Consider the following 24165-nt stretch of genomic DNA (forward strand, 5'->3'; position numbering starts at 1 on the left):
TGAATCAAACAGACACACCATCAGCATCACTCTCACACCACCAAGGTGAAGCCAGCCCTGTGCGACAAAACCGCCCGCGCTCCCGACAGCTGCTCGCTATTTTAACGGCCACGTTCCTCTCGTCTGCCGCTCCAGGATCCCTCTTGTCTCGCAGATGTTTGTTAAATATGACGAAGGGGGGGCATTTGTGAAGCTCTCGATTGGTACCACCTCAAAGTGTTATCACCATGACTTTGAAGAGGACTTGTGCCTGTGGTTTAGATAAGAGTGAAGCATAGAGGTGTTTGTTTTTCCAACCTGTGTGTGTACACTCTTTGGAGCATGTCGGGGAATCGCCTCGTTCTTAGATGATGCACAGCCTCTCATCTCTAATGTTTATGTAAAGCAATCACTTTGGAGAAGATTAGCCAGTTGTCCCATTCTCTTATTGACTTTTCATAGCTCTGCTCCCGTGACACAACATGAGTAATGATGTGAGTGTCATTTGTTAATGGAGTTCTGCAATGGGTCTTTTTCTAACCAATGAGACGTATCAAATTAGCCCATACACTCACTGTTAGCATCTAGTGTTCAGTCAGTGTCACACACAATCACACTGAGGAGAATGTTAACATTATATGAAGCAGCAGATGCAAATATCCCCATTTGAGATGGCCCACTTTCAGCACAACATCACTGATGCGTAATCCGGGAGGACGTCTCGGCACAAACTCAAATTTTGTTGCTTTTTCAACCTCCAGAAAAAGACAGAAGGGTTGAGACAAGACACGTTTGACAGAAACAAGCTGTCACAACACACTGATGTTGTTCAGTGTTTAATACCCAGGGAGGAGTAGAAAGAGCAGAAGCAGACTTTGGAATTATACGTTAGCGTCAGTGTGCCTCATGATAAATTCATCCGTCTCTCGGCTCCTTAGATGCTAACTTTTCAGGCGGTGTCTGAAGAGTCAGATGTCATGTTTGATCCAAGTTTGAGCTACAAAATTGTGAAAACAGCTTTTTGCAGATATATTTTATCCAACATGAGACTTGCCAACTGCTAGACTACCATCTCCCATGGACACAGAGATTTGTCTTAGGCCCGGCACACACACGAGAAGATTTTTTAAATCTTAACCAATGTTGAAAATGTGAGAGAGCCAACTCATGATGATAAATAATCATAGATTTAACAGGTTTGTTCTTGTGGTGTGTGGTGTGCAACAAGATGACCAACACAGCACATCACACACTAGTGTTGTAGTCAAGACCACATTAACCGAGGCCAAGACATATCCAAGACCAGAGTGCAACGAGACCAAGACAAGACCAAGACATTTAGGGACCGAGACAGAGTCAAGACCAAGACCAAGACCAAGGCAGGGCAAGACTGAGACAAGACCAAGACCATATATATCAATGAAAAATCATCATGAGAGTTAACAAAATAAAAGACTTCTGTTTATTTTATTTAAGTTTGCTTTAAATACAATTACCAGCAACAAACAAGGTTTGGCTTTTGACTCCTTAAGTTTTGTTTTGGTCTTCATTAGTTTAACTTTTGCTTTAGATTACAGAGTGCATCAGTGGTGGTCTCAACCGGTCTTGATATAAGACTGAGTAAAAATGCTTTTGATTCCAAGACGACACCAAGACCTTAAATAAGCGGTCTCGAGACCAAGACCGGTCTCCAGTACTACAACACTATCACACACTAACAGATTCTATTCACCAACAACCAGAGTCCACACTCTCAAGACTGGAAATTTTCACAGGATCTCTCAAGGTCAAACGTGACTATAGAGTAAACAAACATGGCAGATGATGGGATGGCTACCTGTCGCTGGATGCTTAGCTACCTGGTCATCCATTGCCGTTTAGCAGAGGAACAAATCAAGAAATTTGTCCTCCATTTCTGACGTCCAACCAACTAAATGCTTGGTGTTAACTATTGTCTTCAGGGTCAGTTTACCTCCTGATTGGCTAGTGTTTCGTCCCACATGACAATCCACAGAGTGCCTGCTCAGCTGTCGTCGCAATCTCCCCAACACAACAGAATATCTGATCTTAAATATTGAATATGTTGAATATTTATGATTTCAAATTGGGATCAGATATTCAGGCATGACTTTTGTGGGGAATCAGGCCCAAAACTGCTGCTGTTTGTGTTGCTTCTTTCAAAGAGGATCAGCAGTAATGGATGGATATCGTGAAAAATTCGGAAAAGGCATTTTGTCATCTCAAGTAAGGTCAAAATTTTACTGGATTGTGCTTTCCAATTCCAGTTCCTTCTGATGAATTCAACACATGAAGGCAGACCTTACACTTGAATCTGTTACGAGCCGAAGCTCAGCCTTGAGAACTGCAGCAGCCAGCAGGGTCTCTAGTCGCAAGGTCAAAGGCTGAACAGATGACTTTCAGGACTTTCACTGGCAATGCCCCAAGGTTATGAAATGTGCATACCTGCAGGTCTTTGAAGAGTGAAAGTAAAAAAAAACAGCTCAAAGCCCAGTTGTATGAAACCTCAATGACTCTGTGCGGAACATTGCTATCCTCCCGTTAGCTTTGAATTCTAGGACTGGATTTGAACCTTCAAGTACCAAAGGTTGGCATCAAATGTGCAGTCAAGTGGTAGGATTGTGTAGGAACTCTTGAGTTTGTGACTCTAACCAAAATTCAAAATCCTCAGTGTTGAAGCTGCCTGATAATAAAGCCGAGTTCTTGTATCACTGTTAGTGTTCAGGTATTTTATTTTTGCTTCTAATCTTTGATAGAATTAAAATGATTTTATGAAAATGTTTTAAAACAACTAAATAACAAATAGTTTTGTGGTCAGTGAACTTATTTGCTGCAACTTGTTGTGAAAAATGACAAATTACAGCCACTATCCCCCCACAGTACACCTTACAAATTTGGTTTACATGGGTTACAGTAGCACACCAATTTGGCATGTATGTTTGTAGATCAAAAACCTTTTCTTGGGAGGTTTTTAACAACACTTGGTAATACTTTTTGTTGTCTGTCATCATTAGTTTTCCTATTTTCATTATAAAAAGACAATTTTGAAAGGCAGTTAGCTAGAGGGCTAGCTTTAGCAGACAGATAGCAGGTTAGCTGATGAGAGCAGCTAATTTACAACAATGGTTAACAGACTAGTTTACAAAGACAGTTAGCAGCCAGCTGGCATTTCACTCCTTGGATTTAAGATTAAGCCATGCATTTTCTGTTTGTGTTGCACAGGCATTTTTTAGGCCATTTATTAGCAGACATTTGAAGCTAGTTTGTATAGCAGTTTGAACACACTGGGTTAAAAGAGCTCGAAGTTATAGACAGAAATGTCAAAAATTTTACAACTGTCCCCAGTCCACCCTACCATTGCATTTATGGCTATAACTGTGTAATAACCTCACTAAAATCAAGGCTCTCGGTTTCAGTTTTTGCTTGCGTCATCACAACATTCTGTTTCGGTTGTGTTGTTTCGGTGATAAAAGTATTTCAGGGAAACCAAAAATGCACTTTTTGGGCCATTTTCGGCCGAAAATTTTAGGTGCATCCTTAGTTAACAGACTAGTTTACAAAGCCAGTTAGTAGCCAGCTGATGAGGACAGTTAGCAGACTAGCTGATAAGGACAGTTAGCAGACAAGCTCACAAAAACAGTAGGCAGACTCGCTAATTGGCACAGTTAGTAGCCAGCTGGATAAGGGCAGTTAGCCATATGGCAGCTAGCATGATGCCTGTAAATGACAGCTATCAGTGTAGTTGCTAACAGCTAGCAGGTCATGATAAAGTCATGCTGCCTCTCAGTTTGGATTGGCCTGTTTTTGTTAGTACACAGCAGAAGGCTATAGGTGTAGCATACACAGTACTCTTGTCTCAATATCACAGACATTTTGCACTTTAATGAAAATTGCAATTACATTTTACTACCACTTCTTTTTTTCCTTCATTTACTGCCGGTGAATTACAACGAGGCACAGATGTGTAAAATTCAACTTTGCTGTTACCTGCCAACACGCCTGTCTGCTTGTTTTCTCTATCCCCTTTAAAGCAGTTTTATTAGACTTAATTAAATGAGCTGTAACTTTTGCTAGCTTGTGTGTGACCTGTTTCAGGTAATTGGAAATCTCGCCGCCGTTTGTGGTGATGACCGTTCTGCCTGTTTGCCTTACAGCCAAGATGGAAACTGTTGAGTGATAAAAGTTTCCAGAGTATCCCACTCCTCTTTTGGATCATTATACGTTCACAGATATGGTTCTCATTACTTGATGGCTTTTTATTGCAGAAAAGTGTCAGTTTGATGAACCTCTTCTTTTATGTAAAACCTCAACACTTAACTCTGTAATGAAACAGTGTCATTTCATTCTCTGTAAGTGGCTACAGCTATGAGTCTACAGACTTATAAGTCTTTTAAATTTCCCATAGGCCTTCTATTTATTTCCTTCTTGCCTCTTTTCTCCAGTAAAATCAGTTTCAGCCTATCTACTGTTATAGCAAAGCAACAGCAGCAGCAACAGCAGCAGTGGGCCTACTAGTACTTTTTTCAGTATTTAACAATCTTTCACAGCCTCCCAGTTTGGTCCCACAATCCCAGATAGAAGCAGTGAGCAAATCTGCTCTAAGAGTGCCAATTGTGCTGTCTGTTTGTGCCAGCAGAGAGGAGAGAAGACAGAGATGGTGTTAATTAACAACATAAGTACTCCACCCACCCAACTCCACACACACAGCAAACTGAAATAACACACACACTAGGGATTGTGGTGTTTTGTCCTATTTTCTACCACTTTAGTAGTACTTGTGGTTTCAAAGTTCTGCATGTATAAATATCTGCGTTGGTATATCAGTAAATTCAGATTTGAGTATTTCTGCAGCAGCTTCCACTTCATATTAAGCAGATATATCTCTGCTGCATTGTGATTTCTCACAAGCACATCCACAATTCCCACTCCTAATGCCAATTGCAGAGTTACAAATCTTTGAATTCACCTCAGCCGTTCATCACAGAGAACTCATAGCTCTACTGTATTTATGTAACGCAGCAGAAGCAGAGAGGCGGCAAGCATTCCCTCACAGCGAGAGCGCCTCTGCAAACACTTTCATTAACGCTCTGAGGATTTGTTTTTAAGAATCCACATGTACGTTTCATGTTCTCGTAAGATTTCTCTGATGGAAGTGCTTCTTCAATTCGGTTTGGGAGTTTTAAATAATTATCTCTACAAATTGCTCAAACATGGAAGTATTTGAGTAGCGAGGTAACTCCACGGGGAGCTTGTATAATAAGATGGAAATAGGCTTTCCTGCTGTCCAAACAAGAGCGCTCAAACACTGCTGTGATGTTTATTGTCATATTATAGTTGTTATAATTGCTATTTTACGGGCTCTACCCTGCCTAATGATCTCAATTATAATGAGCAGGGGCAGGTCTTTTCAAGTTCAGTGATTGGTTTGCACGGATATAAAACACAGCTCCACCAACACACTGAATGAAAGGAGGAAGTAGAGCGCATAAGAATGGTGGACGGAGAATGAAGCAGCAACAGAGGTTATATCTTCATGAAGAGCATATGAACAAATCAATGACACAATGACTTTAGGATTAACTGCACATTAAGGTTACAGATTACACAAAGCAGAGGGTTTTAGAGGGTTTATGGAGGGTTTCTGAGAACACTCACATGCTCCTTTGGGAGTCATCTTGGAGGGAATATGGAGTCATATGAGCAGTGGGTGAGTTCTGGAGGACTTAATGTTCAGCTAATAGTCTGCTCAACGGCTTTCAGGGGTAATAGACACGTAAGGTTATGATGGGACTGCAGCAGGCGGTGTGTCTTCAGTCTCATTCTACAGGACACATTATTGTCAAATGTAAAGCTTTATTTCGAGTCCAGATGAAAGAGAGGAAAGTAGCAAATGGGATTTTCTCACATCAATATAACCGAGTAGTTTGTGTACTTTTTAAAGCAGTTTTTAAAACCAGTACTGTAGCTCACTTAGGGGTGGGAATCAAGAACCGGATCCGACTTAGAACCGGTTCCAATTGATCAATTCCATTGGAATTGTACACCTCAAATGTTATTGATATGTCTTTTTTTTTTGGGGGGGGGGGTTGCCTTTATTTGATATGACAGCTGAAGAGAGAGAAACAGGAAATATGGGGAGTGGAGAGAGGGCGAAGACATGCAGGAAATGGTCAACCGGCCAGGAATCGAACCTGCGACCCCTGCGACCCCTGCGACGAGGACTGTAGCCTCTGTATGTGGGGCGCTTAGACTGCTAGGCCACCAGCGCCCCATAATCGATTTGTCTTAACCATTCATTTCCGAGCACGACGTCACGTCACATCGCGGTACGTTGCATTACATCACACACTCTGTGGTGCAGAACTCCTTCAACAACGAGGAAACATGGAGAGGAAGAAGCAGTCTAAAGCGTGGCTCCCTTTTAGTAAAAGAGATGAGACCAATGCCGTGTGCAATCTGTGCAACACTGTCATCTCATGTAAAGGTGCAAATACCTCAAATATGCTAAAGCATTTGTCAACTCGGCCTCGAAGCTTGGGGTTGGCGTCGGGCCGAAGTGGAGAAGGGTTCCATGTGAACATGTTCGCGTCGGGGCGGCAAACCCACCGCCTACCTCTCCCCTTTCTGGGTCGGGACGCTTCCCTTAGGCTCCAGGGGCCACGTCCGGACTCACGTGGCCGAAAATTAGGCACCCAGAGCAGGTAAAATACCTCCGCGATGACCCCAAGAGAAAAAGCGTTTTTCCTCTCCAAATTCAAGTCTTTTCATCCAGGCTCCAGGGGCCAGTCTGGACTCAAGCGGCCGAGAATGAGGTCAACCTATTGTTCAGTATGTTCAAGTTGAATATGTTCATGTTCAGTCTTGTGTAGACATAATTTTGGAAAACATAAAATGGTTCCTTTTGGTGCGGAAGACTGTGTAGAACTACTTTTTTTCCCCTCAAAAAGGAATTGGATTTATAAGCAGAATCAATAATGGCATTGACATTGATAAAATCTTATCAATTCCCACCCCTTACCTCACTACATTTCATATAGCATCATTCACCAAGTAAAAGAAATAGAATAAAATGCATTAAAATTTAAACTTTCCACTAGTGCCAGCTGATTGGTTGACCTGCCTTCAGGTATCGGAGAAGAACATGCTCATGCTAAAACTACAACAAGAGCGGCTTCGATATTGTTGGAAATATATTCACAGATTTGACCTTACACAAGTCAATAACTTGAACCTTGCTTTTACAACCAACACTTACTCCCAATGGTACTAAGATAGACAGAGAGCTACAAACTTGCTGTCCTCTGAGCTAGACAATTTACACTGGCCTCTATGAACAGCCGGCCGTGACTCAAGTGCAGAGAGAGACAGTCCACAGAGGGCAATACTGGAAAAAGAGACTGCAAAAATATTCAGTGACTTCACCGTGGATAGCTGCTGAGTCAGTAAAATAATTTCACATATAAATGGCCTTCTGTTTGTTTTACCACAACAAGAACTGTGGGAAAATATGCTTTTGGGAGTAATATCTTACTCAGTGTTTTATTGTTTATTAACAGAATGATTGTTTTACTTCTACTCAAATTAAATTTCATTAAAGTCACTGTACTTTTACTTCAGTTAAATATTGTAGTTTTCTTTCAACCCCTGGTGTAATGCCATACTTGGCTTTTCTGGCTCACTGGTAATAAAATAAAACTGCTGTTAAAATGTATCATCGCTCTAAGAACGTGGAGACCTCTTGATACAGTAGCAAGTCGTGGATGATGCCAGATGAGCTTGCTCGGTAGAACAGTTTAAAGCCCCACTTATCTGGCTTGTTGACAATATATTGGCAGAGAGTGCCTACCCTCGTGCCTTTATATGCCACCATGACCTCATCCACACTGTGCTTGTTAGTGGATGGTATCAGGAGACACTGGTGACGAAGCATCTCAAAGAGGGGACGGATTTTGTAAAATCGGTCTGGATTCTCTCTGATTTGCTGCTTATCACTGAAATGAATGTACCTGCGTGACAGCTGGAATCTCTTCCTTGGCATGATGTCACCGATTAGGTTGAAATGGGACTCATGGTGCCAGTAGTGCTCCAGTGATGGGAAGTTGAAAACACCAATGTAGAGAAGGAGCGCTAAGAAATCCTCAATTTCTTCAGGGCTAGTCTTTAGTAGTATTTTTCAACCCCTGGTGTAATGCCATACTTTACGTGTCTGGCTTAATGGTAATAAAATAAACTACTGTTAAAATGTATCATCGCTCTAAGAGATGCAACGATTATAACATGGATGGATTAGTCGGTCAAAGGTAATGAATTGCCAACCATTTTTGATAATGATAATTTGGTAAACTAAAAATGTAATTACTTCCTGGTTCAAATGCCTTAAATTAAATAATTTTCTGTTTTGCTTTGTCACTAATGAAAGTTACCAAAATATGTTTGGGGTTTGAAATGGTGGTAGAAAAATAAGTCCACCTTTTCGTTCTTGTTAAATTTTCATGGGCTTTTTATTATTTCAATTTTTACTCATCTTTGTCCGTAGACTAGGGGAAAGTGATTACAGATAAATTATAAGTGAAATAATCATTATAATAAATTCAGCCTTAATTTCTTTCACATAATGTGAGTAATTAGAGGAGGCAATAATCAGATATTTTACACTGCAGTGAATATTTGTTCCCTGTATTTTTGAATCAGCACACAAGCTTTTGGTCCTGACTCATGCATACAACCGTACCATTACTATGATGGATTCCTGGCCTTAAACTGCACCTGTGTTATCGGGGCATAAACTTCTTTTATTCAGCAAATCTTGGAGCTATTCTTGCAACATAACCTTGTGCGCTCTTTTGTGCTGCGTCCTTCAGTTTTGGCGGTGACTTAGGGCTCTCTGTGTTTGCTTCTGCCTGAATGTGGCTGTAATCTTCAGTTCTGTTGTTCTACATTTGAACTTCAAGGAGACGTTGTACATAAAAGGCTTTTCATGCTGCTTTAAAGAAGGCAGTGAAATGTTTTTGGTATCTGCTTTTTTTTTTACTTTAGGGAGGATGAAACATCAAGAGGCATTGAGTCTGTCTCATTTTATGAAGGAAGAATTCTATGTTTGAGCTGAGTTAGTTTAGGAAGAGTAAGTGTAAGGTAAGGGTTTTCTTCTTTATTAAATGTCATTGCCTCAAATGTAGATTTCAGTATTCATAGGAACAACTTTTTAACATTATTTACTGTCTAACAGGTACTGAAGGATTTGGACTCACTTTGGTCTCTGTGACATCAGCCATTGGTTTTTAAATGGAAGTTTTGAAACCCAACAATGGTTGGCACCATGTTGGTATTGCTGACTCAAGTCTAACTTTGGATGAACTGAACTACAGACAAAAGGGGAGGCAAGCTTTGGGCCACTACAGCTGCAAGGCACCCGCCTATCAGTCACTCAGCCTACTACTTTTAAATGTATGTGTAACTCATAGCCTGAATTAGTAAATTGGTTAAAAAAGTTATTTGAACCAGGCTGCAAACATGTTTAAATTTGCCTTTAGAAACAGTGTATTAACATAGGACCTCATGGTTATTCCTTGGCTTCTGGAAACAGCCTCAAGTCAACATTGGAGAAACTGCAGATTTTGTGCACGACCGCATTGGCTTCATTTTTCAACACTTTGCCAATAGCAGCCAAATAATGAGTTGTCTTAGCTACATTACTTGAGTTTTGCACATGATTTTGATAACTTTTCATCCTTAAAGTCTTGTCTATACGCCAAGTAAATTTCAATTGGATTGGATATACATCCTAGGAAGAGTTAATCCAAGTATGAGCCAGAGAAATGGCTTAAAATCCCCTGTTTGTCACAAATTACCTGGCCTAGGTAGCCTAGGTAGCGGTACAGGAGAAACTTAAGTGTTCTGTGATGTGAAAGTCAGTGGAATTTGGTGGCATTAAAGAAAACAACTCAATGCTAATACATCAATAAAGAGTTCCAGGTTCAGTTAGTCCAGTCCCTGTTTTCCTGTCAGTCATCTGCCGGTCTCTGTGACAGCAGCCGCTGTATTTGATTTGGTACCAACCCCTCAGACTTATGATTCCTGAGGACTGTTTTGTTTGTTTGTATTGTCTCATCTAACTATTGGGATTGAGCGTCTTCTTTGTTGTCGTTGATTCGTCACTTAGGACTAAAAAAAAAAACACTTTGAGTGTGCTGCCATCTTCCATTGAGAGACAGTAGAATAATGACGTTGTGTTGACAGCTGGAGGTGTGTCTCGAGCGTTCTGGTGTATAGGACGTGAGCCCGAGTATCTAGACCATTGTTGCAGTGTGTAAGATTGCTCCAGTGTAAAAGCTGTTTCTGGTATTCTTACTCCTAACAAAGGTCCATTGTCAGACACTCAGAATGACAATCTAAGCCTGTCAGTAGCAAAATAAAGAACATTTAGAGAATGCATTTTGATCAGGCATGTTTGCCCTGGAAGATGCGATGTATCCAGCTGCAGCTGTTTTACAGCTGCAGGCTGATTTGCTCTGTTGAGGTAGTTCCAACACTTTTTGTACCTTTTTGTCATTTAGACACCAAAATATGTACATTTTTAAACACTGGAATTCCTGTTTTAGTCATGCAAGCTCCAAGTAAACCAAATAATGAGGCATAAAAAACCTGATCTATCTTAAAAAATTTTAACAGCATGAAACAGCAAAGGGCTGGCGATGCGCCATGTTGATTTTACCTTAATGGTGAACTCAGAGGCAAAAGAGGCAGCGAGTAATGAAGGCAGCGAGCACACGCTGATCAGCTTTCCTGATAAACATAAATGACTTCCACTGTGAGGCCTGACCAGCAGGTTGGCAGTAGCCTTGGGTGGTTTCATTCTCTGTCAGCAGGTTCAGACTTGAGGTGTTTGCTTGTTTATTCGCCCTGCCATTCATCCGTGAGCACACACACATTTATCAAGTCGGTCAGGAAAGAGTTGAAATTGCTATATGTTGCCAGTACAGCCGTGCAAAAGCAGAGAGGAAACTCAGATTTAATGTGGATGAAGAATGAAACTAAATCATTTGAAATATAAGAGGGAGATTTTTAATTAAATCTCATGCTGAATTTTTTATTAGCCTATATTTTACAGCATATCTTGAGTGTCAAATATTTCAGACAGTTTTACTCCATAGGAGACTTGTATTTTATTTAGCCACAGACAGACATCATAACTCCATCTCTGTATCTTGTATCGGAGATCCCCTTAAGCTTTGGACACAAACAAACTCTGAACCAAAAAGAAATACTCAGAATTGAACACTTTCACCCTGCCTCACTTCTTTGCATTCCATCAAACCTACATAAACTACATTCTTAGATTGCCCAAGGGGTGTTATGTAATCACATGGTTGTTGCATCCCTGAAAAAAAGTCCTGATGACTGCAAATGTTGTATTTCTCTGCAACCATTCTAGTCCTGTAGCTGGAAGTAAATCAGACCAAAATAAGCTTTTCACATGCCAGGGTAGAGGCACGTTGATTTAGAGTGTAACCTTCAAACTGACACATTTGAACCAGTGCATCGAAATGTTTGTTTTAAATACACAAAGCAGATTTATGCACATGACAGTCAACATTAAAGTTCTGCTAACTCAGTATCCATAGTGTGGCAGTTATGACACAAACATATACAATCCTTGACTTTATACAGCTTGACTATTTATTTATAGTGTAGACAGCAAGTATTGCACACCTTGTTCCATTAACCAAGAGTGCAAAACTTCTCAGACTTGGACCCACGACTGAAGCTAGCTTTAATGGAGAACAAAGCTGCATAGTGCTACTGAAGCAGAAAAACAAGTGTTCAAACAGTATGCATCCAAGTCCTGCAGAAGTTATGTCTTAAGTCAGGGTAAAGGGTCTGCACCAAACCATGCATTTGAACCACAGACTGTAAAAAAATGGATGTAGTATCCGTCACCTATCTGTTCCTGAAGCCCTGTTTTGAAGCCAATCGTTGGCGGGTGCCATATTGGAAATGCTAAACACAACCAAACTTCCTCTGAGCAAGTATGAGATGTCTTACCTCTGGATCACACAGCAGTGTAACAACATTAACTGGCTAAGACTAACTGTTGAACAGAGGCTTAAAGATCAGTTTCTGCAAAAGTGGCAAGGTGAACTGGATGAAATGACATCATGTGATTTATATGTATAATTTACACAAGACATAAAACTTGAAAAATATTTGTTATTTGAAAACCAGAAGCATAGACATGCTATCTGTAATTTTAGAATGAATAACACCAGGATCCCTAAGGTTATTGGAAGATGTAAAGGCCTGGATAGAAAACAGAGGATTTGTAATCTCTGTGATGATGATCGTGTGGGTGATGAGTACCATATTTTGTTTGAATGCAAGAACACAAGCATTCTGAGTTATAGAGAGAGGTTGATCCCAAAGTATTATTTAAAATGTCCCTCTGTGTTTAAATTAATTCTATTGTTGCAATCAGATAAGCTGAAAGTTATCTGCAATTTAGGGGCTTTTCTGAAGAATGTCCTTCCATTGTTTAAATAAGATCTGTTGTACTTCAGCCATGCCGTGTGCCATCATTATATTCTTTTGTTATTTACAATTTATGTTCTGTTTGTGGCTCCAGACCATGTGATCATGGTCTGAGTGTCAAAATTAAAAATGAAATGAAATGAAAGAGGCAGGCCTTTAGCCTTTTCTCTAACAGCTACAGTGTTCACGCCTGTCAGTCAAGTCAGACATGTCCTTATTTGGGCAAAACTTGTAAGTTTAATATCAAGTTAACTTCAACTTTTTTGAATGGGTGTGTATGTGGCTTCCGGTGTTTCTGCCGCCAGCCTCAAGTTGACGCTCAATGAACTGCAGCTTTTAGCTCTTCCACATTGGCTTCATATTTTAAGACCGGAGGTTGCCGCTTGATTTGAACCAATTCTTTGTAGCTTATGTCGTTTCATAGTTGGTTGCATCGTGCAGACAAGAGGTTCACATAGGGACGAGGCATCCAAACTAAGTAAAATATTGTTTTAGAAATTGTGTTTTCATTCCATTTGGCCAATCAGAGAAAAGCTCTTAGTGTTCATTGTACTGGCTCTATTGCCTGATTGCCTCTCACCAGGTGAACAGGCATTTTTTGGTCCTTTCTAATCAGCCTGTTAGACTCCTATTGTCATAAAACTCTCAGCATACTTTCTTGGAGTATTTTTAGGCCTCTCCAACTCACTGCCACAGAACTCACTCAGGGGAACACTGAATGCAAAGACTTCAGTTGTGTCTCAAGTTAGGGTTGAGTGGGAACGAATAAAGAGGATTTAGCAGGGAGCAGAATGAGCAGTGTTATAGGAAGTCTACCTGAACAATTACAGTGCAGTGGGAAGTAAAGTCACTTCAGGAGACTACTAGACCTGAAGTAGCATTAACTGGTCTTTCTGCACTGTTCCGTCTTTTTTAATTAAGCTGTCATATAGCACAAGAGGTAAAAAGGCTTGGTTGAAGTGTTAATGAAGCCTTGAGTAGAATGAAGTTTTTTTTAAAAAAAGAGGTTCCCTTGGGTGCAGAGGGAGGTAGAAGAGGATCAGAGTGTCAGGTCAAGTGAGAGGATAATTTGGTACAATGTGAGTCTTAGTTTTTGCAGTTATGGCCATTAATCCTATCAGTTATACTCGTGTTGTAGTCAGGAAGAGACACTGAGACATGAGCAAACAGGGACAGTCTTAAAAAGAAGACAAAAGGACATGATCAGTCTGACAATCATAAACCCACAGAAGATCAATCAGACATAAGTAGTTTGGGAACAATACTATCCAAATCTTAGTCCACCATGAGCAGAGCACTTTGCAGCATTTAGCAAGTTACAGTGGCAAGAACAAACTTCCTTTAACAGGCAGAAACCTCGAGCAGGACCAGACTCATGTTAGACACACATCTGCTGAGACCGAGTTGGGGTTGGAAAGAGGGATAGAGGGAGATGAAAAGAGAGAGAGAGATGATAATGGTGAGACAGATTGTTGTAGTTGAAGCTGCTGGCATGTTCGTAAGAGCAGGTTGTGTACTGCAGCGACTCAGAGGAACCTACGAGACAAGGGTCAGGGACTCCAGAAAGGTCTATGGTTAGTAACTTTAATGGGACAGGGAGAGACCATAGACTGGGATGTGGTCTCAGAGCCCATTTGACATCCATTTGTTGATGAAAAGTCTGAAATGCTGACTCTTGCTGACTTCTAGCCAATATAGAAACAGGGAAAGAGGTGGAGTTAAGACCATAGCCTTGCCGCCTGGTTTACAGCTACAACACATCAGACAGGAGTCCCAATGAAGGTGACAATGTTTGATGAGCACATCCCTACTTTGGAGTGTTCTAAGTTTCCTCAAGTGATGTCACTTGAGTCAGAGTTGGTTCGAGCTTGAGACGACAAGTTTGAAAATAAAAAAGTCTGTGGTTGTTGAAACTTAAACCCACTTGTAATCTTTATTCAGGGCTAGCTGCTTGAGGCTGCATTAGCTGCTACTAGCATAGCAATCCAACATCCAAGGTGTGTTTGTGGTTGAGATGCATGGGTTGCAAAATTCAAGGAATTTTCAAAGTTGGAAACTTTCAGTGGGAATTAACGAGAATAAACCAGGAATTTACTAAATTGAAGGTTGGCTCATAATAGGGAACTTAAATATAGTTGGGGAAAATATATTTTATCATGATCCTGACTAAAACAACCAGATTTCATGCAAGAAGATGCTTTTTTATTTTCATGTTGAATGGGACTTTTTTGGAGGGAGAGGGGCTCTTTTCATTTAACATTTTAAATGGGACTTTGTTGGGATTGCATTTTTGTTAATTTTTGAATGGGTCTTGATAAAGTTCTACTTACAAATAAATCTGTTTTAATTGTATTATTTATGGATGTCTGCTTAACACAAAACAAATACTTAAGCTTGGATATGATACCTTTCCATTAAATTACACTCAATTCCCATAGATTCCCATTAATACCCATAAATTCCCATAACTCCCATGGAAAGTTTCCAATTTGGAATATTTCCAAAATTCCCCAGCTTAACTCCACATGGAAGTTTACCGGAAACTTTCCACCCCTTTGCAACCCTAATTGTGGGCACTGTTTGGTTTTGTCAAAGAGAAGAAAAGGACAACGCCTCTGGTTCTGCTGCATCTCTTTTTCCTAGTTGTCCAATGTGTGTCCAACAAAGTTGCAGCATGTAGCAAAGCGCGTGTTGAATCTGTGGGCGAAAGTTTGAGGTCCATTTCACCAAACAGGTGAGCCTGTTAATGAGCAATAAAAACACGTGAGTCACACCAAACAGAATGCATGCTCTCCTTTGTCTTCAGGGAGGCAATTAAATCTGCTTATTTCTTTAACTGTGAATGCAGAAATCTTTGACTTTAGTTAAAGTGGTGTTATGGTCTTTTCTACACAGCAGTGGTGTTTTTAATGAGACGATATCCTCATAAAAGTTACCTTCTGATTAGAACCTTTGCTTTGTTCTGACTGCTTACTTCTCCTGCTGTGTCTGACTTTACCTTAATGATCCTGCGATGTTGTCAGATCCCAGAGGCTTCTGAGGTTAGTGAGTACAGTTTTGAAATCAACCAATAAATATAGAGCCAAGACTGGAAGTAAGACGGTGCAAGTCTTGTAAAAGTGTCACTTTTCAGGAGAAAGGAGATGTTTTAAGAGTGAAAGAGGTCTATGGAGTTAAATTTTGCAAACAAAATTTATAGCACTGGTCTTCTCGTTCACTTTCTGTCTCAGTTCAGTGTGTTCCTCGGATCTCTGCCTTCCTGGAGCGAGGCTGGGTGAGGCCTGTGCCCAGGGCAGGAGGCTGTATTAATAAGACATACGTCCATGGAAAGGTATGGATCAGAGGAGAAAACAGCGCCCTGGGCTGATGCACAGCAGAGGGGAAAGAGAAGGAGAGAGGGCTAGAAAGAGAAAGATTGAAGAGGAAGACATAATGCCCAGGGTGCTGTAGAAGAATGGATGGCTCCTGGTCTCAGAAAGAGCAGAAAACAAAGAGCTGGAGAGCTGAAGGAGGGATGATAAGGTCTAAAACGATGGACTCAGCAGGAGGGCTTATAAAAGGGCAATGACGGAAAGGATTTGAGAGATCTGAGGAGTCTTGGGGGGTGTGTGGATAAAGGAGACGGGGATCAGTGATTCAGGGAGGAATAAGAAGATGAAAAGGCGCCTTCAAGAGATGCAGGTCTTTGATTTTAAATGAAGCACGACGATGAAAACAGCAAGTCACAAAGCCAAATAAAGTACAGTCAATCTCTGTAACCGCTGATTTATCACCTTTATTGTCTTTCTTTCTGCGCATTCACGCCGCATCATCTGCAATTACCATTTCATATATAAGAGTAGACCGTTTATCAAGATGACTAACGGAGTCAAGTGAAAATAATGGAGCAAAAGAAAGCAGCATCTTTTATTTATCAGCAGCATTTCCATGAAGGAGTGTGTTTGATTCCCTTGTTAGTATGCCGATGGTTTAAAACAAGGAGACAAAAGCTGTTGAGGGGCCGTTCAGCTGTGCCAATCTAAAAATGTCTGAAACTGCTCTCCGAAGCACGTTCTGTATTAAAGCCATTGTGATGGTAATTTTGTCACCTCTAATGGACAATTAGATATGCCAGCAGATACAGAGCACTCTGCATAACACTCTCCGGGTTTTAATTACCTCACCAAATGGCGTGGTCGCTCGTGCGCCTATGGATCACTAAAGCAATAAGGCAGAGGAGCGGCAGATAGATTGAAGGTGAAAAAGGGCAGTTGCTGTATTAAACTTATCCGTCCCTGATAAAGGCCTGATGGATGAGGAGCTGCGTGAACTTTCATACATCTGTCAAATGATGGCTCCTTTCAAGGGTTTCCTCCAGAGACCCGGGCTGGCTGTTGTGTCTGTGCCGGGAGCTTTTGTGTTCAGGCACTTTGTGAGACGTCCGATAGGTCAGAATCTGGAGCAGTTTAAGTTTCACTTCATTAAAGATGAGAAGTTTTTTTCCAAAGTGAGATTTATTTAAAGAGAAATGTCACTGCTCTGCATCGTGTCAAGGACCATCGGTTTGGGTTGGACTGGAAAATGTTTACAGTCCCCAAAGGGCAGTTTGGACTGTAAGAGGAGTCCACGCAAGCTGCACAACATAACGCAAGCAACACATAAACAGACATAAACACATATAGTATATAATTTGAGTACATAACTCTCATGGATGTCATGATTGCTGTGAAGTGAGATATGAGACACAAAGTCCAGTAGTCCTTTCGTGTACGTGCAATGGCCTCAAAACCTGGAGCTTATTTAAACACCTGACTTCTCAGATATCATGAAGGCTTCTTAAAGAAACAGGACTCTGTTTGACTTACAGTGAGTCCGACATTACACTTTATTTTGTAGTTTGAAGTGTGTTTGTTTTGTCGTTAAAGACTTCTGCTTGTGCTTTATCTGCAAGCTCCTTCATTGCGACGGTGATGTCACTTCTGTTCACCAATCAGGATGTTGCTCCTTTAAAATCAAACTGTGGTGGCAGATTTAGTGTTGTAACAGATTTCTGTGCTTCCATTCTTAAGATAATAATCCATAAACTTTAGAAGCAGTGCTCTCATCTCCCTCTTCTGGCCATAGGAGTCATTGCACGAATATTTTTTGACATTATTTTTTGACATTTCCATTTCTATGACCTTTCACTGCCTTTCAAAGAGGGAAAGCTATACTAATGGATATTTGTTTCTCCTTGTCATATATATTTTTTTCACATTAATCCTTTAACAGAATGAATAGTTCCTTTTTTTATCTGGTGCATCAGAAACTTTCCTTGTACCACCAGCACTGAAAATAACAGACAACACTTTTTAAAAGCTTTGGTGTACTGCCAAATATGCAGAAAATGACATTGCAGTTTAGCAGTTTAACTCAGTTAGCAAGGACCTCTTTCTAATAGTTATTTTACATGTTGAAGCTTTAAGGGTAAGTTTGACTGCAATTAATGGATACAACTAAATCAGCTCTCCTTTGAACATGTTATAAACTAGGGTGAATGACCTTTGATGAACCGATAGGCAACCTCTGTCGCTGACATAGTGTCACGAATAAGAAAAAGCAAGAGGAGGACCAAAGTGCAGACTGAAATTTAAGTTTAAACAAATCCAGGAAATAAGATAACACTAGGAACACTCGGGTTTGACATTCAGGTATGACCGAACAATGAACTGACAAAAGACAGGAGGAAACACTGAGGCTTTTTTTCGAAGCTGCCCACTATACTAGCAATACGTACTGATTTGGCCAAAATTCAGTCTGTAGTATGTGAACAAGAGCAAAACTGCAGTACGCCAAAACTTCCTGGATGTCTACTGATTCGGCAAAATTTCTCAGTGTGCAGCAGACCAGTCTCTCTTGCTACTGTTTCCCACAATGCATAGCTCTAAAGCAGTTTATCTATTAGCTTGGCCGTTGTTTACTTCTGCTTTCCTAAACAGAAAATCCGGCAACCCCTGACCTAGCATCCTGCAAAACAGATCCAACAGAGCAGTCATACTACACACAACCTTCAAACGCAGTATGCAGTTACTGCATACTGAGTTCTTTGTGTGATCCTGTCTGTTTGTGCCTTTTTTGACAGTCTTGATATCCAAGGTTTTGATGTGCAGTTCTTCTTTAGTAGAATCTGTTGTAATCGCAGTGTACGCTCTTTAAAAATGAACACAATCAAGTCTGTGGGTTTTGGGCAGGATGGCGAATTTCTCTCAGTTAATGTAAATTTTAAAGAGATTTGTTGCCACAGCTGTGTGATTTGTGACTGTATTGTAAAGATGAAAAGCAGAAATGTATATTTTTTGCGTTACCCTTTTTCCTTGAGCCTCTTACTGCATACTGTACTTACTGCATACTACATTCGTAGGTAGTATGTAGAAGGCAGTTTCGAAAACAGCCAGAGACTATATACACACACTGGGTAACAAATAAGGACACACAGGTGAGAACAAGGCACAGGTGAAGACAATCACAAAGGCGGGAAAACACAGGAAGTAAACCTAAACTTCTAAGAAAAGAATATTCTACAAAATAGAACATTGAAAACCAACTCAAGACCACAGGAAATTACAGGGAGTAACAAGACAAAATATTAAACACACAAGGACCATGAGAAAACAAAAAGGTAACAAAGAAAACACAGGACATGAATCACTAGAACACAACACTGGGAAGACGAAAGGATAACTCTATGAAATAAAACCAGAAATCAAAGACAGAATACAACAAAGAAAATATAGAACAAAGGCAACTCATGACACACAGAGGTAATGAATACAAGTTAAGTTTTGATTTGAATTTCACTTTGACTCACTTGATCAAACTCTTTCCTCTTTAAGGTATTAATAAATCACGTTAGATGTTGGCTACTGAATCAGTACAATAATCAAGCAGGTCACCTTAAAGCTGGGGTTGGTAGTCTCGGAAAACCAGCATGAATTTGAATGTAGCTTTTCCTCATGACTCCGTCTAACCCCTCCTCTCCTCCCTCGGAGCTCCTTCAAAACGACGCCCCCCCCCGCTCACATGCACGAGCGCCGCTGATTCTCGACCATATGATGGTGACTGATTCAAAACCGGTCCTCACCAAAACATTATCATAGTGAAAGTTAAAAACACAAACAAACATGGCTGCTGTTAGTACTCACAACTATCATGCTAGCATAATCCAGTTGTACCAGTGACACGATATCAGGAGAAAAGTTATAACACATATATAATACTGTAACAGCTCTACTGTTTGTTAAACGTGTTCAGTGTAGATGTTCTTAATTCCTACATTGTTGACGGTCAGTGAAGGCATCAGGAGAGGTGTAGAGTGTGTGAGTGGGAGAGAGGAGAGACAAGAGGAGAAGTTCTTCATTCATTCAAACATTGATTGTTGCTTTGTTGGTTGGCGTGATCACGGCCAACAGTGACCGGTTATTAAAGCTCAATGTGTTCACGAATCGCCTCGTCATCCCTACAGCATCCGGACGGACGCTACAATAAATATATATTTTCTGTAGGACTTACTGAATGTCATTAATTATTCTGCTTGTTGGTGAGAGCTTTTTAGACTCTGATCCGGACTACAGTCCTGAGCAAAGCACCTCATCAGGTCAGAGGGGACAGGCCCGAGGTCGAGCGAGAGGGGCAGTAAATAGAGTCAGGGGAAGCAGAGGCAGGAGACGGGGACTCGGAGGAGTGCACGCCGGGGAAATGTACAGGCAGGAGGAGGGCAGAACGGCTGGACGGGATTTGATTGGTTTAAAATTCAGGGAGCCAAAACACGGTGATTGGTTAGTGTTTTCCCAGGTTTACTCCGGCTGTAGATAGCAGCTTTTTTTCACTCTTTTTTAGGAACACATCATGTATTGATTGCCATCAGGACATAAAGATAATTTTAACCAGTATGACAAAAAGTGTATCTAAATCTGATTACCAACCCCAGCTTTAAGAGTATTTAATAAGACTGTGTTTATAGTCCTGTTACTGACCCGAGAGGCTATGATGGAGTGTAAAACGTCAAAGTGTAAACACTTCAAACAAAACAAAGCTGTAGTTCAATAAAGGATAAAGTTTCATTAATGTCTCCAACATTGCGATCACAATCATTGTACGCCCCTGCTGTCCAATACCTGCGTTTTCATTAGAGGCTATAACACACCTTTGAGCTGTGAGACACCGATTGATCAATGCTAGACGTGTTGACAAAAGTTGCGCTTTTAAAGTGACTGATAGATAATTAAAACTCTCCGAGAATCTTAATTAATACGCCTTTGATAATAAAAGGTAATAAAGTGAGGCATCCCTGGAAATGTAATTATGTTGTCAGTGCTCAAGAAAACTAATAACCTCATAAACTCTGAATATTCGCCCTTTTTATCCGTCAAGCCTCTGCTGTGTTCCATTTTTCAGAGCATTTTTCTTCTTTTGACACCAGACTATTTATTAAAAGATTGCATCTTCTGGTTCCGGGTAAATATGCAGCAAACCAACCCAACCTTGTTTTACGACTGCTTTATTAGACATCAACTTCAATGAAAGGCCGGATTCATGACTATCTTGCTTGTATTAGATGATCTTTCACTCTTCCTGTCTCATTTTTACTGAGTAACATTTGTTTCCTGCATGCAGAGAGTGTGCAGGATTTTTATGTTAAAGCTTAATTATTGCTCTCTTGTGTTCTGGCTGTAAAAGGGTAGTGAGTTTGTCTTCCCATTTGTCTGACCCACAGGAGGAATTTGAGTATATTGGGTCGTAAAGAAATTTCTGGCTTTTTTTTTTTTTCCCTAGGAAGGATTTTCTTTTATTTTCAGGAATGACTTTTAACGTTGATTTGACATGATTCTTTTGGGAGTACCTGAACCAGGGGTGATTCTAGGATTGGGTGTTTTGAGCTGGGCAAGATAAACTTCACTGTTTTGTAGATTTTAATGCAATTTCATTCCCACATTTGTGAAAGAAAAGAATAACACTTTTTGGGAAAGTCTGTGACTAAACCAAAAGTTATTTAATTGCTGAGGCACAGAGAAATGGATTGGAATGATAAAAGAAACATATGGTAACCCTAATTTCTGGATAAAGACAACTTATTTTGATACAGCAGCTCCTCAACATATACATAAACAGTATGTATGTTTCTGGAGTAAACCAGCCCCCTATAGTGAGTACCAAAAATACCCAAAAATTGACATGGGAGTCTTTTTTTACTTCCATTTGAAATGCAATGCAAAACATGTAAAACGCAGTGGAGCTGCTGTATTTTTGTTGTTAAAATATTACGTTTCAACCAAGTACTGTATGGTTTTGAAACTTTCTAGCTTGTTAAAAAGGACATAGCCTACAGTAAAAAAACATTTTTAAATCTCTCAAATTTTAGGAGTGCTGGGATTCAATTAAGAGGTGCTGCAGCAACCCCCAAAATGGGCTAGAAACGCCTATGATCTGAACTAAAAGTCTGTTTCTCTTTCCTTCTTCTTGCAGGTAATGAGCTGCTGTACCGCAATCATGAAGGCGATGTCGTCAAGTTTAACGTGGAAACGCATGAAAACACCATCCTGGTGCATAACAAGAAGTTTGTAAGTCTTTGTCTTCTCTCTGACTTTCTAACGATCAGAAACTTGAAGAACTGACCATGACTGCCCAAGAAATAAATTAGAACTTTTCCTTTTGTGTCAGTAAATCAGAGCACCCTAAGCTTTTTTTACAGAGCAGAATCAAATGATCCATTCTTACTTTGAAATGTGAGCTGCATAGTAAAAAACTGTGGGCTTGCTTCTATGTAGAGAAGAAGAAGATGTAGCATCAGCTCTGCAGCAGCTTGGGTGACGACACACAACATTATGTCTGCTATCAAATCGCCAAGCCCTGGTGCAAAGATTAATGCAACTCCCATTTGCTTCAGGAGCCGAGCAATCTGTCAAATGCAGTCATTTAAGGACTGGTTTAATGAAAAAATACCATGCATGGTTTAAGGTCTCATCTTTTTGTCTTTTTTTTCCCTCTAACATCTGATTTTTTCTTTGCAGGAAATGTACAAAGCCAGCAAGTATGAGGTGTCTCCTGACATGAAGCATGTGCTGCTGGCCTACAACGTTGCACCGGTGAGCTTCTCATTTGTTTGCTTGTTTTTTGAATTAGCAAACTGACAGCTAAATATGTCAGACGCCTCCGCTTGAGGGGGGGGTGTTGTGGTTTGGTGTGGTGTGGTGAAAGCTCATAGTACAGCCAAGGCAGGGGAGAGAAAGGAAGGGAAATAATCACCGCAGGGTGTGCAAGCCTGTCGCACACCGCTGCCTGTCAGCTATGGCGGCGGGGGCCAACGCAGCCGAGTGGAACTGTAGGGAGGGAAGCAGGAACACAAACAAACCCCTCAGCGATGCACCAGCTTGTAGGGAGGAAGATGAGATTCACAGGAGGAACAGAAAGTGTTGACCATATTCATGTGGTGGCTATTTTCCGCTGATATGCACCTTAGGGCTGGAAAGCTCAAATATTGTTTCATGTGTACTGCTTCGTGTTTGAGGTTGAAATCAGACAAAACATTCATTTCAACCGCTGTAGATTGATCAGCAAATGAAAGACTATGGGATAGGTTGAAATCGAAGGGGCATTAGTCCATAAACATACATGTTGTTTTGCTAATCCTGATGTTTGCATTCAGCCATGTAGCTAATTTACTATTAGCAAAGAAACGGCTAAAAGCTAACATTAACGTTTGATAGCTCCATTTTATAACAGGAACACTGTAAAAATCAGTATCGTAAACTAAAAGTGGTCGAATGCTAGCTAACTGTATAAGAGTATCATCCAAATGACAGAAAAAGTGAAAACATTTTTAGCTAACATTTTTGTTAGCTAGGAAGTGGGTGAATACTAACCGAGTGTTGATGGTTTGAAAGGCATGTTTATCAAGCTTTTGGTAAAATAAGCTTGGCAGTGGTTAAAAGTTTACACAACTATTCTAATGTTGGATTATAGAAAACATTAGGAATAAATTAGAAGTCTTTCGGATGTTAGCTGGAGCTGATAAAAGGCTAACAGTGCAGTTTGATAGTGTGTTAAAATACACTAAGAGACGACTAAACAGAGCTAGCTGTACTGTTGGCTAGGAAGGGGTTGAATGACTGGTCTATAATTGTCTATCCAAAAAAAAAAAAAAAAGATAGAAAAGCAAAAAAGTTAAGCTAACTGTAATGTTCGTAAGGATATAGTTGAATGCTAACTGTGTGAGTGTTGATGATTTGAAAAGCGTGAAGCTAACAGTGAAACAAGTTGGTTTATGGTGTTTCACAAAACATTAGAAACTATTAAAAATCTTTTTAATGTGTTTGGGAGTGTAAAATGCTAATAGTGCTGTTTGATAGGGTTAAACAATGCATTAGAAGATGATCGAAAATCAAGCTAATGTTGAAGTTAGCTTAAAAGTGTCTGGAAGCTATTGTTCAATAAAATGTAGCTAGCTAGCTTATCTTATGCCTCTCCTAATTGTCACTGTCCTTTCTCTCTTTTTTGGTTGCTGATCAATTAAAAACCATTAACCAGCTGTGTTAAGTACTTGATTCTGATTGGTCTAAACCAGTTGACAAAGGTTGTTATCTCTGAAGAACATTTTGGTTAAAACAATACTTTCTGCTAGCACCAAAT

At 40.3% G+C, this 24165-nt stretch overlaps 1 protein-coding gene across 1 annotated transcript in view; it reads left to right on the forward strand.

Moving 5' to 3' along the window:
* The window catches only part of LOC117828931 (dipeptidyl aminopeptidase-like protein 6), a 248575-nt gene that overhangs the window by 177936 nt on the left and 46474 nt on the right, over positions 1-24165 (forward strand). Inside the window, exons 4-5 of the mRNA XM_034706344.1 lie at positions 22003-22097; positions 22548-22622. Coding sequence (XP_034562235.1) covers positions 22003-22097; positions 22548-22622 — 170 coding nt within the window. The remainder of the gene's footprint in view (positions 1-22002; positions 22098-22547; positions 22623-24165) is intronic.

This window comes from Notolabrus celidotus, chromosome 17 (genome assembly GCF_009762535.1).
Source record: "Notolabrus celidotus isolate fNotCel1 chromosome 17, fNotCel1.pri, whole genome shotgun sequence".
NCBI lineage: Eukaryota > Metazoa > Chordata > Actinopteri > Labriformes > Labridae > Notolabrus > Notolabrus celidotus.